General features: G+C 46.9%; 2 protein-coding genes across 2 annotated transcripts in view; one reads left to right on the forward strand and one right to left on the reverse strand.

Annotated features, from left to right (window-relative positions):
- Positions 1 to 18,487, reverse strand: part of LOC147526224 (netrin receptor DCC-like) — a 572,075-nt gene that overhangs the window by 335,195 nt on the left and 218,393 nt on the right.
- On the forward strand, positions 114 to 4,938 carry LOC147526227 (syncytin-2-like). The gene is made up of 2 exons (XM_086630271.1): positions 114 to 826; positions 4,809 to 4,938. The coding sequence occupies exons 1-2, from the start codon at positions 114 to 116 to the stop codon at positions 4,936 to 4,938; spliced, it is 843 nt and encodes a 280-aa protein (XP_086486397.1).

Consider the following 18,487-nt stretch of genomic DNA (forward strand, 5'->3'; position numbering starts at 1 on the left):
TAAACGGCTCCGGAGTGGTTTGGTTCCAAACGCTGAAGCAAGCCTATCAGGCAAAATTAGGACGCAGTTTTTTCTTCCAAGATAAACCGCGTTTCAATGTGTCCGGCACATCGATGTGGGGAAATGTAAAAACTGGAGCGCTCATTGGGAAAGTATTTACACACGATACGCTCCTGCCCCCCGGAATTTTTTTGATCTGTGGAGATCGTGCCTGGCCCGGAATTCCACAAGGAGCCATCGGTGGTCCTTGCTATTTGGGTCGCCTAACTCTCTTTGCCCCTAGCATTCATGATTTTTTAGTTGAACGAACGACCCGAACAAGCCGGGGTAAGAGGAGCATGAAAGAGTTTGACAGTACTTGTAATGACAACGTGCGGCTGCTGAGCCCAGCTGAAATAGTAGCACTATCTGTCTTCCTTCCAGGAGCCTCCGCCGGCATTGCTAATAATCAGTTAGCTAAGCTTGCTTGTTGGGCATTGAAACAATTTAATCTTACCTCTAACATTCTCGCTTCTCTATTGCTTGATGTAGATGATATCCGGCATGCTGTATTGCAAAATCGCGCTGCTATTGATTTTTTGCTGCTAGCTCAAGGCCATGGTTGTACTGACTTTGAAGGCATGTGCTGTATGAATCTATCTGACCACTCTCAAAGCATTCATAAGCAACTTGCAAACCTCCAGAGTAACATACATCACATCATGACGCAAGATGACCCGTTCTCAAACTGGTTCAGTAGTTGGAACATACCAGGTTGGATAAAAGGATTAATCATACAAGGCATAACGATATTAGTTGCATTGCTGTTTATGTTTCTTTTAGCAGGGTGTGTCCTGAAGTGTGCCTCTCGGGTTCTCCTTAAAGCAATGCCAGGGCTATGGATTGTCCAAAAAGAAAAAGGGGGAAGTGTGGAGGAGTTCCTCTCCGAGACTGGTCATAACATTCTCTCGGGTATGGACAATCCCTGCTTGGGCCCCAGAGCACAAGGTTACCAACTAGATTACTTTTGTCCTTCAAGTTAACTCAATGGCCTTAAAAGGAAACGTAGACTGATAGCCTGCCAAGATGCACGCCTCCTGGATGCCTCTCCGATGACCGCAATGAGGAGACTGAAGGGATGAGCTTATTACCTGTGTTCTGCTAGCACTGCCCTATCACTATAGCCCACGAGAGTGTGTTAACGCTAAGCAAGCCAATTGTAGTATGTAGTCGTGTCACGCCACATTCCGCTATATAACCTGTGTGTTGTTTGTAATAAACGGAGCATGATCTTCTAACCATATTGGTGTATGTTCATGACTCTGGGCCGTCCTCAGTAGGGCACTGCAACACACATCCACTGCTCTACCATCATCCACCCACTGGGTGATGTCCTCATAGAAGGCTATCAGGTTTGTCAAGCACGACTTCCCCTTAGTGAAGCCATGTTGACTGCCTCTAACGACCCTCTTATCATTGATATGCCTAGAGACAGCACCAAGGATAAGCTGTTCCATTATCTTTCCAGGGATGGAGGTGAGGCTGACCGGTCTATAGTTACCTGGGTCTTCCTTCTTGCCCTTTTTGAAGACCAGAGTGACATTTGTTTTCCTCCAGTCCTCAGGCACCTCTCCCATTCCCCACGATTTAGCAAAGATGATGGCGAGTGGCCTGGATTTTAATGATTTAGATTATTTTCATGCTGCTTTGGTTCTCAGCATGAAGGTCAGCTTATATCATTACTCACCAACAGCAGAAGTTGGGTTCCCTAGAGGAAAAAAAAAAGAACTGAGCCACCAAAAATTGAAACGATACGTCATCGCAATCCCGTGGGCATGAAAGAGGAGAAGATGTGGATATAACAAACATTCTCACCGGAAAAAATTTCAAAATTTCAAAAAATACCCATACAGTAAAATACCGGGAGCTGAGCAGAGACTGGGGAAAAAAGGCTACGAAAGCAGAAAAACTATCGTAGGGGAGAGGGAAGAAAACATCATCGCTTGTTTCCCACTTTGCATTTTCTAAGGTGAGCTTTAGCCAATGGAAGAACTGTCAAGTTTTTCCACTCTACCACTATATAAATGAAAAATAATCAAATTAAGAGGATTTTATTACCCGTATCACTAAGCATCCTTCTATTAACAATTGCACCGATGACACGCTTAATGAAAAATACAATTTCTTTTTAATAAATAATGATGAAGGTCCTTCACCATGACGTCTGGAAAAAATATCATGAGAAGCAAAGCTTAACGTTGGTCCCACTTCTGCTTCCGAAGGTCGAAATCCTTCTGAAACACTGTGATGATCCATGTTTTGCTTGAAGAGTGAAAAGTCTTGATCTTACCTAAATAAGTAGATACCTTCTCATGGATTTGAAGGAGTCAGCTTCTCAGCCCAGTGAAGAGGAAAAGACGACACTTGATACAACGAAAACTCGTTCTTAGCTCTGTGTTGGTTCAAATCGCAACTGTCCCATGAAAACTCCAAAGGGATAAGATTCCTTGTAAAGTTTTCAGATGGGGTCAGAGCAGTAGTGAAGGATGGGTTTGCTGCAGGACCGTGTCTCAACAGGAAAGAAGTTGTTAAGAAAAAAGGACTTTCTTACTAATTCACATCCCTAAAGATCTCCTTCACATGTTGGGAATCAAGTAAGAAATTCCAATTGTGAAACATAGAATCATAGAATGGTTTGAGTGGGAAGGGACCTTCAAGATCATCTAGTTCCAACCCCCCTGTCAGGGGCAGGGACACCTGCCACTACACCAGGTTCCTCAAAGCCTCGTCCAACCTGGCCTTGAACACTTCCAGGGATGGAGAAGTCACAAATTCTCTGGGCAACCTGGTCCAGTGCCTCATCATCCTCCCAGTGAAGAAGTTCTTCCTTAGATCTCATCTAAATCTCCCCTCTTTCAGTTTAAAGCCATTGCCCCTTGTCCTATCACCACACACCATTAGCAAAAGCCCCTCTCCAGCTTTCTTGTAGGTACTGGAAGGCTGCTAGAAGGTCTCCCCAGAGCCTTCTCTTCTCAAGGCTGAACAACCCCAACTCTCTCAGCCTGGCTTCATAGGAGAGGTGCTCCAGCCCTCTCATCATCTTCGTGGCCCTCCTCTGGACCTGCTCCAACAGCTCCATGTCCTTCTTCAGTTGGAGGCCCCGACAATAACATAACTCAAAATAACATAACTTCCTCATAGACGTTGCTGCTTTGTGCCATTGGCCTTCTTCCAAAAAATGAGTTTTAAAAAGTCGCCAAGGGAACAATCTGTTTCTCATAATAAAAAAAAAAAACAAAACCCACCCTCACGGGGTTTTCGAGGGGAAGCTTGTCTGGTCAGGTGGCTAATAACAACTCCCACTTTATTACCCTCCTGGTAGCCTGTCCTGATTTTATCTGGGACAGAGTTAGCTCTTCTTTTTAGCAGCCAGAAGAGCTCCATGTTTTGGTTTTACTCAGAGGCTCGCTCTGAGAAGAATGTTGATAGCAAGTTGATGTTTGTAGTTGGCACTGAGGTCTCAAGGACTTTTCAGCTGCCGTGCTCTTGCCAGTGTGCAGGAGCACAACAGGATTTCATAGATTTCATAGATTTCTAGGTTGGAAAAGACCTTAGAGATCATCGAGTCCAACCATCCCTAATCCCCATTAAACCATATCCTCAAGTAGATCATCCACCCTATTCTTAAACACATCCAGGGATGAGGACTCAACCACCTCCCTGGGCAGCCTATTCCAGTGGCTGACAACCCTTTCAGAGAAGAAATACTTCCTAACATCCAACCTGAATCTCCCCTGACTAAGCTTATGCCCATTTCCTCTTGTTCTATCACCCAACACTAATGTAAAGAGCCCTTCCCCTACCTCCCCACCATCTTTTCTCAAGTATTTATAGGCCGTAATCAGGTCTCCCCTCAGCCTCCTCTTCTCCAGGCTAAACAGCCCTAACTCCCTCAGCCGCTCCTCATAAGTTTTATTTTCCAGCCCCTTGACCAGTTTAGTCGCCCTTCTTTGGACTCGCTCCAGGAGCTCAATATCTCTCTTAAAGCGAGGGGCCCAAAACTGGACACAATATTCCAGGTGCGGCCTCACCAGTGCCGAGTACAGGGGCAGGATCACTTCCCTGCTCCTGCTGGTCACACTATTCTTGATACACGCCAGTATCCCATTGGCCTTTTTGGCCACCTGGGCACACTGCTGGCTCATATCAAGCCGGTAGTCAACCAAGACCCCCAGGTCCTTCTCCGCCAGGCAGCTCTCCAGCCACTCTTCCCCGAGCCTAATAGGGGGGAGCATGGCCAGGACAGGAAGTCCACGACTCTCCTTACGATTTGTACTTCAACTTAGGATTGAGGCCAAACTGGCCAATTAGTATTCCATATCATGCAGCATCATGCCCAGTATAAAAGTGAGGGTCAGCCGGAAAGAAGGGTTTTTGCCCTTCCGGGACTCTCACTTTCGGACTCTCAGAGTGCTTTCTCTCTCTCTCTCTCTCTATTTCGGGCCTCATGTTCATCCAGGATTGCAGTATCAGGATTTATCTGTTTCGAGATTGCAGCTTTGGGAAGAGACGGGCCTCGGTCAAGGGGTGGTGAGCAATTACACTGTACATCACTCGTTTGTATATATTTATCCTTGTACATATCCGTACATATATATATTGGTAGCGGTAGTAGCAAATTGTTCTTATCTTAACCCACGGGTCTCTTTACTTTTTTCATCTTTGATTCTCTCCCTCATCCCTGGGGTTGGGGGAGGGTGAGTGAGCGACTGTGTAGGGTTTGGTTGCCGGAGCGGCCTAACCCACGACATAGCCAGGCCCTAATAAAGTTCAGCAAGGTTGATAATGACCCTGAGAAATGGCTGGAGCTCCATCTGTCTGCTGCTGGGCTTCCTCCATGTCAGCATCGAGGAGCAGATGCAGCAGTTGTACATCTTTGACCTCACAGAAAAAGCTTAATACAGTTAAAAAATACTGAAACCAAATTAAATGAGGGCAAGTTTCAAGGTTTAGGTAAGGCATGTGAGTGCACACTCATTTATAAGTTTCTGTATCATTTCTCTGAGCAGAAAATCTAACCATCTTGTAGGCCACCACACATAAAGACCATCACAGCGTGAAAAATTCAGGGTTAACATAAATTACTTTGTAAATTTCTGAGTTTATAAACAAATCAGGAATGTAAGCCTTCAAATCATTCGTAATTAGTAATACGCTATTTTATCCATAATATTCTGGAAGAATATTCTAGAATCTAGAATTCTAATATTCTAGAATCATAGAATGGTTTGGGTTGGAAGGGACCTTCAAGATCATCTAGTCCCAACCCTCCTGCATGGGCAGGGACACCTGCCACTAGATCAGGTTGCTCAAAAACCTCGTCCAACCTGGCCTTGAACACTTCCAGGGATGGGGCAGACACAGCTTCTCTGGGCAACCTGATCCAGTGCCTCACCACCCTCAGAGTCAAAAAGTTTCTTCCTTAGATCTTGTCTTAATCTACTCTCTTTCAGCACCCACCAACACCCCCAAGTCCTTCTCCTCAGGGCTGCTCTCAATCCATTCTCCGCCCAGCCTGTCCTTGTGCTTGGGATTGCCCCGACTCACGTGCAGGACCTTGCACTTGCCCTTGTTGAACTTCATGAGGTTCTCACAGGCCCATCTCTCCAGCCTGTCAAGGTCCCTCTGGATGGCATCCCTTCCCTCCAGCGTGTCCACAACACCACACAACTTGGTGTCATCTGCAAACTTGCTGAGGGTGCACTCGATCCCACTGTCCATGTCGCCGACAAAGATGTTTGTCCTAGTTTTAGCTGGGACAGAGTTTTTAACAGCCAGAAGAGCTCCGTGTTTTGGTTTTACTCAGAGGCTCACTCTGAGAAGGATGTTGATAGCAAGCTGATGTTTGTGGTTGGAAGTGAAACTCCAAGTACTTTTCAGTGTGCGGAGTGCAGAAGCACGGCGGGATAAGGGGGGAGCATAGCTGGGACAAGGGGGACACGATTCCCCTTGTGATTTGTGGTGGAACTTAAGATTGAGGGCCAAACTGGCCAATTAGTAGTCCATATCATGCAGCGTTATGGCACCAATCATTCTTATCCAGCTGGACTGAGTTGAGCTAATGAACTACTAATTAACTACTCAACTCAAGGTACCTATCCTGCCCACAAGAGGCAGGCCATTTCCTCCTGGCTGCGGAAGATGCAACAGCGTCCCTGGTGCCGCAGCCCAGGCTGGTGAGCAACAACTGGTGACCCCGACGTGATACATCGATGAGACTCTGGAAAGCCCTGGGAAGCCCCGACTCCCTCGCCGAGCCGAGAGCCCTGGCTGCGAAGGAGCCCGAGCCAAAAGAGCCGGAGCCAGAGCCGGAGCTGGGAGCTCGAGCGAGAGTCCTTCGGAGAAGAAGGTAAAGCCGCAAGCCCCGACGTGGTATTCGCGGGAGGGAAGCGTGCTGGAGTTGGATGAATGGGCTGGGTCTCTGCTCACCCATAAAGCCTTTGTGAAAACAAAAAACAGTAAAACAAAAAGGGGGAATTATGGCACCAATCATTCTTATCCAGCTGGACTGAGTTGAGCTAATGAACTACTAATTAACTACTCAACTCAAGGTACCTATCCTGCCCACAAGAGGCAGGCCATTTCCTCCTGGCTGCGGAAGATGCAACAGCGTCCCTGGTGCCGCAGCCCAGGCTGGTGAGCAACACAGCGTCATGCCCAGTATAAAAGTGAGGGTCAGCCGGGAAGAAGGGCTTCTGTACTTTGGCTCTTTTGCGCTTGCTGCGCTGTTGCTCTGCTGTTTTTCTTTCCTTTTTCTCTCTCTCTCTCTCTCTCTCTCTCTCTCTCTGCCCCTCTCTATTTCGGGGTCTTGCGTTCGTCCGGGACTGCAGCAAGAGACTGTGGTTCTACCTCCGTGATCATGGAGAAGACATGAGAAGGTGGGATGGAAAACCCACCTGCGCTTTAGAAGCCAGGGTACGCCAGTTGGGAGGAAGAACCAACAGAACTAGAACTTTCTCCAATTCCTCCAGGACAGCTGTTGCCCCAGTCTACAGCGAGCAGTCCACTAGTCAAAATGGGAGGGCTGATCCTCCTAGCCACCCTGACTCTAATCCTGCTGATTCCTCTGATGAATATGATAACAGGCATTAGAGGGGCCCTGCCTCCAGCCAGGTGGAGGAGAGGGATAATCGAGTTTACTGGACTGTGTGGATTCGGTGGCCTGGCACATCATACCCCAGAAAGTATAAGGCTCTAGTGGATACTGGTGCCCAATGCACCTTGATACCATCGCACTTCAGAGGGGCAGAATCCATTCATATTTCTGGAGTGACAGGGGGGTCTCAACAACTGACTGTGTTAGAGGCTGAAGTGAGCCTAACTGGAGAGCAGTGGCAAAAACACCCTATTGTAACTGGCCCAGAAGCACCGTGCATCCTTGACATAGATTATCTTAAGAGAGGGTATTTCAAAGACCCAAAAGGGTATCGGTGGGCTTTTGGCATAGCTGCAGTAGAGACAGAAGAAGGCAGACATCTGTCTACTTTGCCTGGTCTCTCAACGGACCCTTCTGCTGTGGGGTTACTGAGGGTCGAAGAACAACAGGTGCCAATTGCTAATACAACAGTGCACCGACGGCAATATCGTACAAACTGAGACTCTCTAATTCCTATCCATATTTTGATTCGTCAACTGGAGAGTCAAGGAGTCATCACCAAGACCCGCTCACCTTTTAACAGCCCTATATGGCCTGTACGTAAGTCCAATGGCGAGTGGAGACTGACGGTAGACTATCGTGGCTTGAATGAAGTTACACCACCATTGAGTGCTGCCATGCCAGATATGCTGGAACTTCAGTATGAACTGGAGTCAAAAGCAGCCAGGTGGTACACTACAATTGATATCACTAATGCGTTTTTCTCAATTCCTTTGGCACCGGAATGCAGGCCACAGTTTGCTTTCACTTGGAGGGGCATCCAGTATACCTGGAATCGACTGCCCCAGGGGTGGAAACACAGCCCCACTATTTGCCATGGACTGATCCAGACCACACTGGAACAGGGTGATGCCCCAGAACATTTGCAATACATTGATGACATCATTGTATGGGGCAACACAGCAGAAGAAGTTTTTGAGAAAGTTGAAAAGATAATCCAAATCCTTCTGAAAGCAGGCTTTGCCATAAAACAGAGTAAAGTCAAGGGACCTGCACAGGAGATTCAGTTTTTGGGAATAAAATGGCAAGATGGGCGTCGTCAGATTCCGATGGACGTGATTAATAAAATAACAGCTATGTCCCCACCAACCAACAAAAAGGAAGCACAAGCTTTCTTAGGCATTGTGGGTTTCTGGCAAATGCATATTCCCGACTACAGCCAGATTGTAAACCCCCTCTATCAAATAACCTGAAAGAAGAATAATTTTGAATGGGGCCCAGAGCAAAAACAAGCCTTTGAACAAATTAAACAAGAAATAGTCCATGCGGTAGCCCTGGGACCAGTCCGGACAGGACAAGATGTCAAAAACGTGCTCTACACTGCAGCCGGGGAGAATGGTCCTACCTGGAGTCTCTGGCAAAAAGCGCCAGGGGAGACGCGAGGTCGACCTCTTGGGTTTTGAAGTCGAGGATACAAAGGACCTGAAACCAACTATACTCCAACTGAAAAAGAGATATTGGCAGCATATGAAGGAGTCCGAGCTGCTTCTGAAGTGATTGGTACGGAAGCACAGTTGCTCCTGGCACCCGGATTGCCAGTGCTCGGCTGGATGTTCAAAGGGAGCGTCCCATCTACACACCACGCAACTGATGCTACATGGAGCAAGTGGATCGCGCTGATCACACAAAGAGCTCGGATAGGAAACCCCAATCGCCCAGGAATTTTGGAAGTGATCACTATCTGGGCTGAAGGTAAAGACTTTGGAATGTCACCAGAGGAGGAGGAGGTGACACGTGCTGAGGAGGCTCCACCTTATAATGAACTATCAGTCAATGAGAAGAAATACGCTCTGTTTACTGACGGATCCTGTCGCCTTGTAGGAAAACATCGAAAATGGAAAGCTGCTGTATGGAGTCCTACTCGACGGGTCGCAGAAGCTACCGAAGGAGAAGGCGAATCAAGTCAGTTTGCAGAGGTGAAAGCCATCCAACTGGCTTTAGACATCGCTGAACAAGAAAAGTGGCCAATGCTCTATCTCTATACCGACTCTTGGATGGTAGCAAATGCCCTGTGGGGATGGCTACGGCAATGGAAGCAGAGCAGCTGGCAACGCAGAGGTAAACCCATCTGGGCTGCCCCGTTGTGGAAAGACATTGCTGCTCGAGTAGAGAAGCTGGTTGTAAAAGTACGACATGTAGATGCCCATGTACCCAAGAGTCGGGCCACAGAAGAACATGAAAACAATCAACAGGTGGATCAGGCCATCAAGATTAAAGTGGCTCAGGTGGATCTGGATTGGCAACATAAAGGTGAAAAATTTCTAGCTCGTTGGGCCCATGATGCCTCAGGCCATCAAGGAAGGGACGCCACATACAAATGGGCTCGCGATCGAGGGGTGGACCTAACTATGGACACTATTGCAGAGGTGATCCATGAATGTGAAACATGTGCTGCAATCAAGCAAACCAAGTGGTTAAAACCTCTTTGGTATGGAGGGTGTTGGTTGAAATATCAATATGGAGAGGCTTGGCAAATTGATTATGTCACACTTCCACAAACTCGCAGTGGCAAGCGTTACGTGCTCACAATGGTGGAAGCAACCACTGGATGGCTGGAAACCTATGCTGTGCCCCATGCCACCGCCCGGAACACTATCTTGGGCCTTGAAAAGCAAATCTTGTGGCGGCATGGCACCCCAGAAAGAATTGAGTCAGACAACGGGACTCATTTCTGTAACAATCTTATAGACACTTGGGCCAAAGAGCATGGCATCGAGTGGGTGTATCACATCCCCTATCATGCACCAGCTTCTGGGCAGATTGAATGATATTCATAGATTGCTAAAAACCACACTGAAAGCAATGGGTGGTGGAACCTTCAAACATTGGGATACGCATTTAGCATAAGCCACCTGGTTAGTCAACACTAGAGGATCTGCCAATCGAGCTGGTCCTGCCCAATCAGAACTTCTACGTACTGTAGAAGGAGATAAAGTCCCTGTAGTGCACATGAGGAATATACTCGGAAAGACAGTTTGGGTTATTCCTGCCTCGGGTAAAGGTAAACCCATTCGTGGGATTGCTTTTGCTCAGGGACCTGGGTGTACTTGGTGAGTGATGCAAAAGGACGGGAAAGTCCGATGTGTACCTCAAGGGGATTTGATGTTGGGTGAAAATAGATGATAAAATGAATTGAATTGCGTGATATTAATTGCTGAATAACCCTGTCCCTGCATACCATCATTGCTATGGTTGTCACATTGTACTAATGCCATTATATTAAGAATCATCCAGGTTAATGAACAATGAACTTCGTCAGAATCCAAACACCCCGCAACTTCTTCGAGATCAACATCTTCAACCTGCAGAGGGCAGCTGGATACACCAACTACGAGCTCCAGATGCCACACACAACAAAAACTACGTCATCCGTTCTACCGACTGAGCGAATTCCACATCATCTTTCCTGCCCTGAGAGACTGCTACAACAGATGAAGACACATTTTGGAGGGATGACCCATGGCTAAGGGAATAGTATATATGTAAGGTTTGAGCATGACGTGCATGGTATGGAATAAGGGGTGGATACTGTCCTAGTTTTAGCTGGGACAGAGTTTTTAACAGCCAGAAGAGCTCCGTGTTTTGGTTTTACTCAGAGGCTCACTCTGAGAAGAATGCTGATAGCAAGCTGATGTTTGTGGTTCGAAGTGAAACTCTAAGGACTTTTCAGTGTGCGGAGTGCAGAAGCACGGCGGGATAAGGGGGGAGCATAGCTGGGACAAGGGGGACACGATTCCCCTTGTGATTTGTGGTGGAACTTAAGATTGAGGGCCAAACTGGCCAATTAGTATTCCATATCATGCAGCGTCATGCCCAGTATAAAAGTGAGGGTCAGCCGGGAAGAAGGGCTTTTTCACTTTGGCTCTTTTGCGCTTTGGCTCTTTTGCGCTTGCTGCGCTGTTGCTCTGTTGTTTTTCTTTCCTTTCTCTCTCTCTCTGTCTCTCTCTCTCTGCCCCTCTCTATTTCGGGGCCTCACGTTCGTCCGGGACTGCAGCTTCGGGACGAGACGGGCTTCGCATATGAGGGGGTGGTGAGCATCTACACTGTGTATTGAATCATCTGTATTAAATTGTTCTTATCTCAACCCACGGGTTTCCCGTTTCTCCTTTAATTCTCTCCCTCATTCCTGGGGGTGGGGGAGGGGGAGTGACCGGCTGTGTGTGGGGGGCGATTCAACCTAACCCACGACAATGTTAAACAGCCCTGGCCCCAGTACCGATCCCTGAGGAGCACCACTTGTCACTGACCTCCACTTGGACGTCAAACCGTTGATGTACATGTATACATACACACACAAATAAGCATTTCCCCTGGCTCAGTCTTCTTTTTTTCTAAATATATGAATTTTAAGAAACCAAAAGTGACTCTTCAAAAACAGAACTGCTCATTTCATTATCATGACTGCCCGATATTTTCCTGACAGTTATCCAAGTTATCGGTGTTTTCCTACGTGACCTACCTCGATATTCTGTAGGACAGAGATATCCACATACACAATAATACCTCTGGCGTCTCTGAAATGTTTTCAAATTTTATCTCACTGTCCTTGGCTATTTTGACCCCATGTTTTCTCCTAACAGGATCTCTGCAATTTTCAGCGTACGATTGCATCAATAAAGAATATTAGTTAATTGCTGCTTATCGCATTTGCAACTTGGCCTTTTCTTGTGACTCCAAAAGCTCACAGTGCACCAAGGATCTACGGAAAGTCCTTGTCTTTAGCAGATAAGCTGAACTTTGTCTCCACACATAAAACCAGCTTGAAGTTGAGCCTCTTTCTACAGGAGAGGTGCCAGAAGAAGAGCTCAAGTTAACTGGAGTGGAATTGGACGTCCTGCAAGCTCGAGTTGTCCTCGGAGTAGGTTGCTGGTTACCCAGCAGTTGGTGGATCTTCACGGAGATCACCTGTGACACCAGAGAGAAGGATAACGGCGCATGGGCACACGCGTCCTACGTGCCCGCAAGTGGCCTCTTCGCCTCTGCCAGGTGGGTGCTGAGCCCCTCGTAGGTTTTCGGTTCTATTAACGTCGTCGAAGTAACTCGTCCGATTGCAGTCAAGCAAGCATTTGGCTGCAGGAAGGTCACGTTGCTGAATTTCAGTCGCTATCAGCAACTCTTCCCCGAATTACTAAATCAATGCGCTCTCATGCTACCGGGGACACAGGACTGCTGGCAGTGCTGCCTCTTTTTAATTAAAAATTAAAACTCAAGCCTTCAACAATTACTGGTGATGATTAAAGTACCTGTGGCACCTTTATTTTTTCGCAAGGGCAGTGTTAAATTCAAAATCCTGTATGAATATCAGCAAGAGGAATTAAATTTGTCCACATATTACATCTCATTCCATCAGATACAATACTTAGAAATGTCGATGCACATTGAAATACTATTTTTAAGCTCTCAACGGTTCACAGAATAAATAAAAGCTGTAATCTATAACCCTAAGGTCTTTCCAGTATGATTCCCAAACTTACAGGCTCTGATTGTATTACTAGGATTAGCGTTTACTACTCCAAGTAATGCTCTTGACCCTTGTTTAATAATAGATATTTCATCTCCGCCATTCAAACAGCCCATGAATTCACGGACCGGGGGTAAAATTCGCCTTCACGCACAAAGCCCAACTATTTCCTGAAGGGTTTGTACAGAATCTAAGACGGACACAATGGGTTCTCTCTGCTAAGCACCGGATGATTTCATTCCAAGAGTATCCTTTTGAAGGAACCATTAATTATTATCAACAAGAAAAGACTACCTTTAAAATAGAGCTGGAACGAGGTCCCGAGTTGCTTCTCCCACCTGCTGTGGCATCACTCATCCCTTAATTTACGCGCAAAGCAAAATTTTCATGGACTCAGCTACTGAGACGTGATACAAATCGCTCTGACAGCTGTCAATCATCCCATCACCATTTAACCACATTTAGCTGTTGAAGGGAAAACCAGGCGAGCACAACATTTTTTTAAAAAAAAAAGCTTATTCTGCAACAAAGACTTTAAAGATTTGCCCCTGGAAAGTCTCAGGAAAATGATAGTTTTAAAAGCGTAGGTGAGAAAAAAAAGAAAAGCTGATGGAAATATTAGTAAAAACCAACTTGAGTTTTAAGGAGTTATGTGTATCAATCAAAATTCACCAATTTATGAAATGTGTTTTGATTCTTACTCAAGTGTTTCAGTTATGGAGGTAGGAAAATACACTCATACAACTAATTTAGAACATCTACGCAACTCTCCTACCATGCCAACTGCGTTGCTCAGGTCCAATTACTCCCCAAAATAGTGCGGTGAATCCCATCGCGACGAGATGCTCAGCACGGAGCAAACGCAACATAAAACCGTTGCTTTGGCTGGGTAGGAGCAAACCTGTGAGAAACCTCAAGGGCAACCAAAATTTTCACCAAAAATTCTTGTTTTAAAGACAGACTTTCTGAAATCGGATCATGAAGACAAGTGGGGAGAGAGGAAAAAAAAAGAATCATGCAATGTAAGTAAATCATTGTGAAAAGAGAAAGACTGTTTCCTAAAATTAACCCAAAAATCACACAATTCTGGCTGTGAATCCAGATAGGACTCACCAGGGCAAAACCACTAAGTAGCTGTTGTGGGTTTATATGTGTTTTTTCCTTTTTATATTCCTATTTTTTCCCTTTAATAATTATTTCCTACCAGAATTTGTTGTATTATTGGGCGATATTGCATATAAACTCAGCAGAGATCCAAGGTTTCACCCCTGTGTGTTCATCTTCTGCCTACTACAAAAAGTCCTCCTCATACCTTGAGTAGGTATTGAAAATGATGTAAAAGCTTTAAAGTCGATATAAACTTCTTTTAAAATGACTGATCACCATTTAAGTCATGGGTCCATATCATAGAATGGTTTGGGTTGGAAGGGACCTTCAAGATCATCCGGTTCCAATCCTCCTGCCATGGGCAGGGGCACTCTCCACTACACCAGGTTGCTTAAAGCCTCATCCAACCTGGCCTTGAACTCTTCCAGAGATGGGAAATCCATGTAGTATATAGCTAATTGTTTTGTCTGACGTATTCTCCTATTTTATAGGTGTTTAATACACAAGAAAAAAAATCACTATTCACTTTCCTAGAGGTGAAAGAGCTTCTGGGACAATTGATATATCATCCTGGGACAAACTAAACGGACACATTCAAAATACAACTGCTGCGTTATCTCCTTTCTGAAGTTAACAAAACATGGTTGTTATGGTTTGAAGTGGGGGGGGAGGTCCGGGTGGCAGAAGCTGCCCATCAGACCGGACTCCCGTCCCCCTCGGGGCTTGAGCCAATCGGGCGCCTCTGCGAATTGCCCTATTTACATCGGACAAAGGAACCGGAAAGGTGTGCCTTTGCCCAGGAGCAAGGAGACGGGGAGGGGGGCACAGCCCCTGCTCCCGGCTCCCGGCTGGGCCGGCGGCCTGGGCCGGGCCGGGCCGGGCCCGCTCCGTCAAGGATGGCGGCGGCGGAGCCGCTTGGGGAACTCGGGGAGAGCCCCGCTGCCGGGGCACCCACCAGGCCGAGTTCACCCAGACAGGACTGAAATCTCAGAGAAACGGCCACACAGATAAGAGGTCAGTGAAGATGGAACGGAACAACGTGTGCCGCGGCTGAGTCCCCCTTGCCAGCAGCCCCTTTCCAAACAAGTCCTCGGTGGAGCAAGCAGAGACCCACTCACAACCAGTGGATGACCCACGTCGGGAAGAGATGCCTGAGCCTGAGACTATTGTGAATCATGGGCACAGGTAGAGACACATTTACGCATTTTACGCATTTTACGCATTTTACGCATTCAGAGTCTGTACGGAGACGCATTTAAGGTCGACATGACGACCCACGCCGGAGCACATTTAAAGTTTATTGATGACCCACGCCAGAGCGAGTGGCTACAGCTCCTTAAAAGCCCAGGACTGGTAAAGCCCGCACTTGGGGCAAATCCGATGGGGTAAGGATTTGCCCTCCAGCGGGTAGGATTCACGCTTTCGTCGTGAGTAGGGGATCCACTGGAGCAAGGGACAATGGTGTAAGGACTCCTTTTCCTTTAAGAGAAGCGGCAGTAACAACTTGGAATGAACTGACCTGCACTCCCCCATTCCCTGCCCCCCTGCGCTGCTGGGGGGAGGAGGTAGAGCCGGGAAGAAGAAGCAAAGGGGGGGAGAGTGGTGTTGTTAAGACCTGGCCTTGTTTTCTTGTTATTCTCTCAAGTAACCATTTTTGTGTGCTTTTCTCTTTCTAGGTAGCTGTTAATAAATAGTTTTGCATTAAGAAAAAGCCTCTTTTGCCCGGGACCGTGGTTGGTGGGTGCTCCTCAGTTCCTGTCTCGATCCTCAGCTCTTTTATTACATTTTTCTCTCCTCTCCATTTTACTGGACTGGGAGAGCTGCGTGGGTTTGGTTGCCGGATTCAGCCTAACCCACGACAATGGTCTCCAGCATTTGCTAACAAATACCTTTTTAAAAGTAACAAATACCTTTTTTAAAGGCATTAAATACCTTTCAGGGCTTTAAGGCAGATTTGATAATCAGGTTTGAAAGAATCTTGTATAGAAGTTTATATTCCTTTTCCTACTCCATGCAACGACTCCTCCTTTAGTCCTCTTTTTTCTCTGTCATTTTTCAAGTCTTCAGTTTCTTTTTTCTTTTGTAAGGAAACAGAACTCTTTTGAAAGAAGTTACAGAGGAACAAAAAATACATTGAAAGCCAAAAACCTTGGTGGAAAAAAAAAATCTTGAGAAGGATTTTTGCTGAAAATTAAGAGTTGAGACGAAGGAAAATGTTTGACGTTATGCATGAAGCTTTCCAGGTAACCAGAGAGAATTTGATGTTTGTCTGGAAAATTCTGACACCCAAGATCCAGGTGGGGAAAACTGAACAGATTGGGTTTGAAGACAAGCAGATATGAGCTCACGTCCAAACATCAGGCTGCATTTCTCTTGAATCTTTAATAAAGTTTGGGAAGTATTTAACTATTAATTGGGAAATATTTAACTTTTTATAGGTAGCCATGGAAATCTACTAAATGGTGGCAGAAACTCCCTCTGTTCTCCATCTGAAGTATTTTGGTTCAGCACACATTACCTTTAATTTTTAAGTATCTCCTGAATGATTCACTGTATTGGATGGGTCAGGGCAATCCCAAGCATAAGTACAGGCTGGGCGGAGAATGGATTGAGAGCAGCCCTGAGGAGAAGGACTTGGGGGTGCTGGTGGATGAGAAGCTCAACATGAGCCGGCAATGTGCGCTGGCAGCCCAGAAAGCCAACCGTGTCCTGGGCTGCATCCAAAGCAGCGTGGGCAGCAGGTTGAGGGAGGTGATTCTGCCCCTCTGCTCTGCTCTCCTGAGACCCCACCTGGAATACTGTGTTCAGCTGTGGAGTCCCCAACATAAGAAGGACATGGAGCTGCTGGTGCAAGTCCAGAGGAGGGCCACGAAGATGATGCAAGGACTGGAGCACCTCTTCTATAGAGACAGGCTGAGAGAGTTGGGGCTGTTCAGCCTGGAGAAGAGAAGGCTCCGGGGAGACCTTCCAGCAGCTTTCCAGTATCTAAAGGGGCTACAAGAAAGCTGGAGTGATACGGGGATAGGTATAGGAGTAGGCATAAGACTACATAAGACTATATTAGCTATTATTTCTATGGATAGGTATAAGAATAGGCATAAGACTCTGGGAAATACATAGCTCTGTGAAATAGCTCTGTGAATTGCTAGAAGTTATCAAATACTAATCCCTGCTTTGAAACACTAACTACCCGAAAAGAAGGCTGGTAAGAGAGACAAAATAAATGATGGCAAGGTTGTAACTCATGACCCATAGGGAGAAAAACAGACAAAGAGGAGAGATAAGGACTAACGAGAACTAACATTTGTCTTCAAGCAATAACAAGTAGGAGACAACCAGATGTCCACTCAAGGCCAGGGAAACGGTTTGGCTCTACAGGCCCAGCCAAAACAAGAGTTTTAGAGTTTTAGGGAAGAAGTGAAAACACACAGCGAGGAAGACCTACGGCCTTCATCCCAAAGACCCCTGCCCACGACCACCAGGAGGCGTGTCAAGGAGGAGCCTGAGGCGGGGGCTATGGAAATGATCTCCAGGGAGAGACTGCCCTTTTGGGGGAGGGGGTGACGAGTATGTCTGTATAAATACAAGAAAAACTGCTACGGCGGGTGTGCACGTTTGTGGTGGAGCGATCCCCCGTGCACCCAGCGCTGCAATAAACATACCTACTTTACAACTTTCCAAGTTGTGGAGTCTGTTTCCGCACATCAGTTTTGGCGAGCCAGGCAGGAGACTCTCTGCTGGACTGTGGAACCGACTGCGGAGCGGACGCCCCTATGCGCGCCCCGAGAACTTTCCTCGGAGGAGCCTCCTCTCCTCAGCCGATTACCCAGAGGCAGACAAGGACTTCCTGAGCCGCGGACAAACGGTATGTTTGGGTAAGAATGGCCGGAGACGTCCGGCGTATGGGGCTGCTGGTAAATCGCGCGGAGACGTCCGGCGTGCAGCCTTGTCCCCGGGCAGGGCAGGGTGCCCTGCGGTAAGGAGGGCCCTGGGGAGTTTGCTGCCTTAGAGGATCAGAGACTGGTGAGCTGGAATCTGTGCCAGCAAGAACCAGAGACTGAAAACAGAGACTGGTGAGCTGGAATGTGTGCCAGCAAGAACCAGAGACTGAGACCAGGGACTGGTGAGCTGGAATCCAGATCCGGAGACTGGGCCAGCAAGAACCAGGGACTGGCAGGCCGCTAGCGATCTTGCGAGCAGATCGAGCAAACTCAGAGGCTGTCGCTACTTCCCTGAAGGGCGAGGCGCCGTTTTGGTATTTCACTTGGGCGCCCGAACACTGAGTCTGACACAGAGGGGTGGGTAAGTAGCGCAACCTCACAGTCATATGGCTTATGGAATATTAGCAGCTGCAGAAGGGGTAATAGCTGGATCGGTAATTGTCTGTTATCTGCTCTGTAATACGTTCTCTTGTTCATGTCATTCTGTGTTTTGTGTAAGTAACAAGAGAAGACATTTCGTTCCAGCCGCACCTGGCCCTATACCCTGAAAAGGGTGAGAGGTGTCAGAAAGCAATGGGGACGATTTGAAATCTCTATATACTGTTATCTATTGCAAAATCTGGTACCGTGTATTTCGTAAAGTTTATACCATTCAAAGTTTATATCGTCTAACATCAGCGCATGTAATAAGGCCTTTTAATGTTTGTATAAGTTTGCTGGGCTAGCCCTGAAATGTGTGATTGTGTGATTAATCACTGAGTGAGTGTTTAAGCGAGTGAGACG

This window comes from Tauraco erythrolophus, chromosome W (genome assembly GCF_009769465.1).
Source record: "Tauraco erythrolophus isolate bTauEry1 chromosome W, bTauEry1.pri, whole genome shotgun sequence".
Classification (NCBI taxonomy): Eukaryota; Metazoa; Chordata; class Aves; order Musophagiformes; family Musophagidae; genus Tauraco; species Tauraco erythrolophus.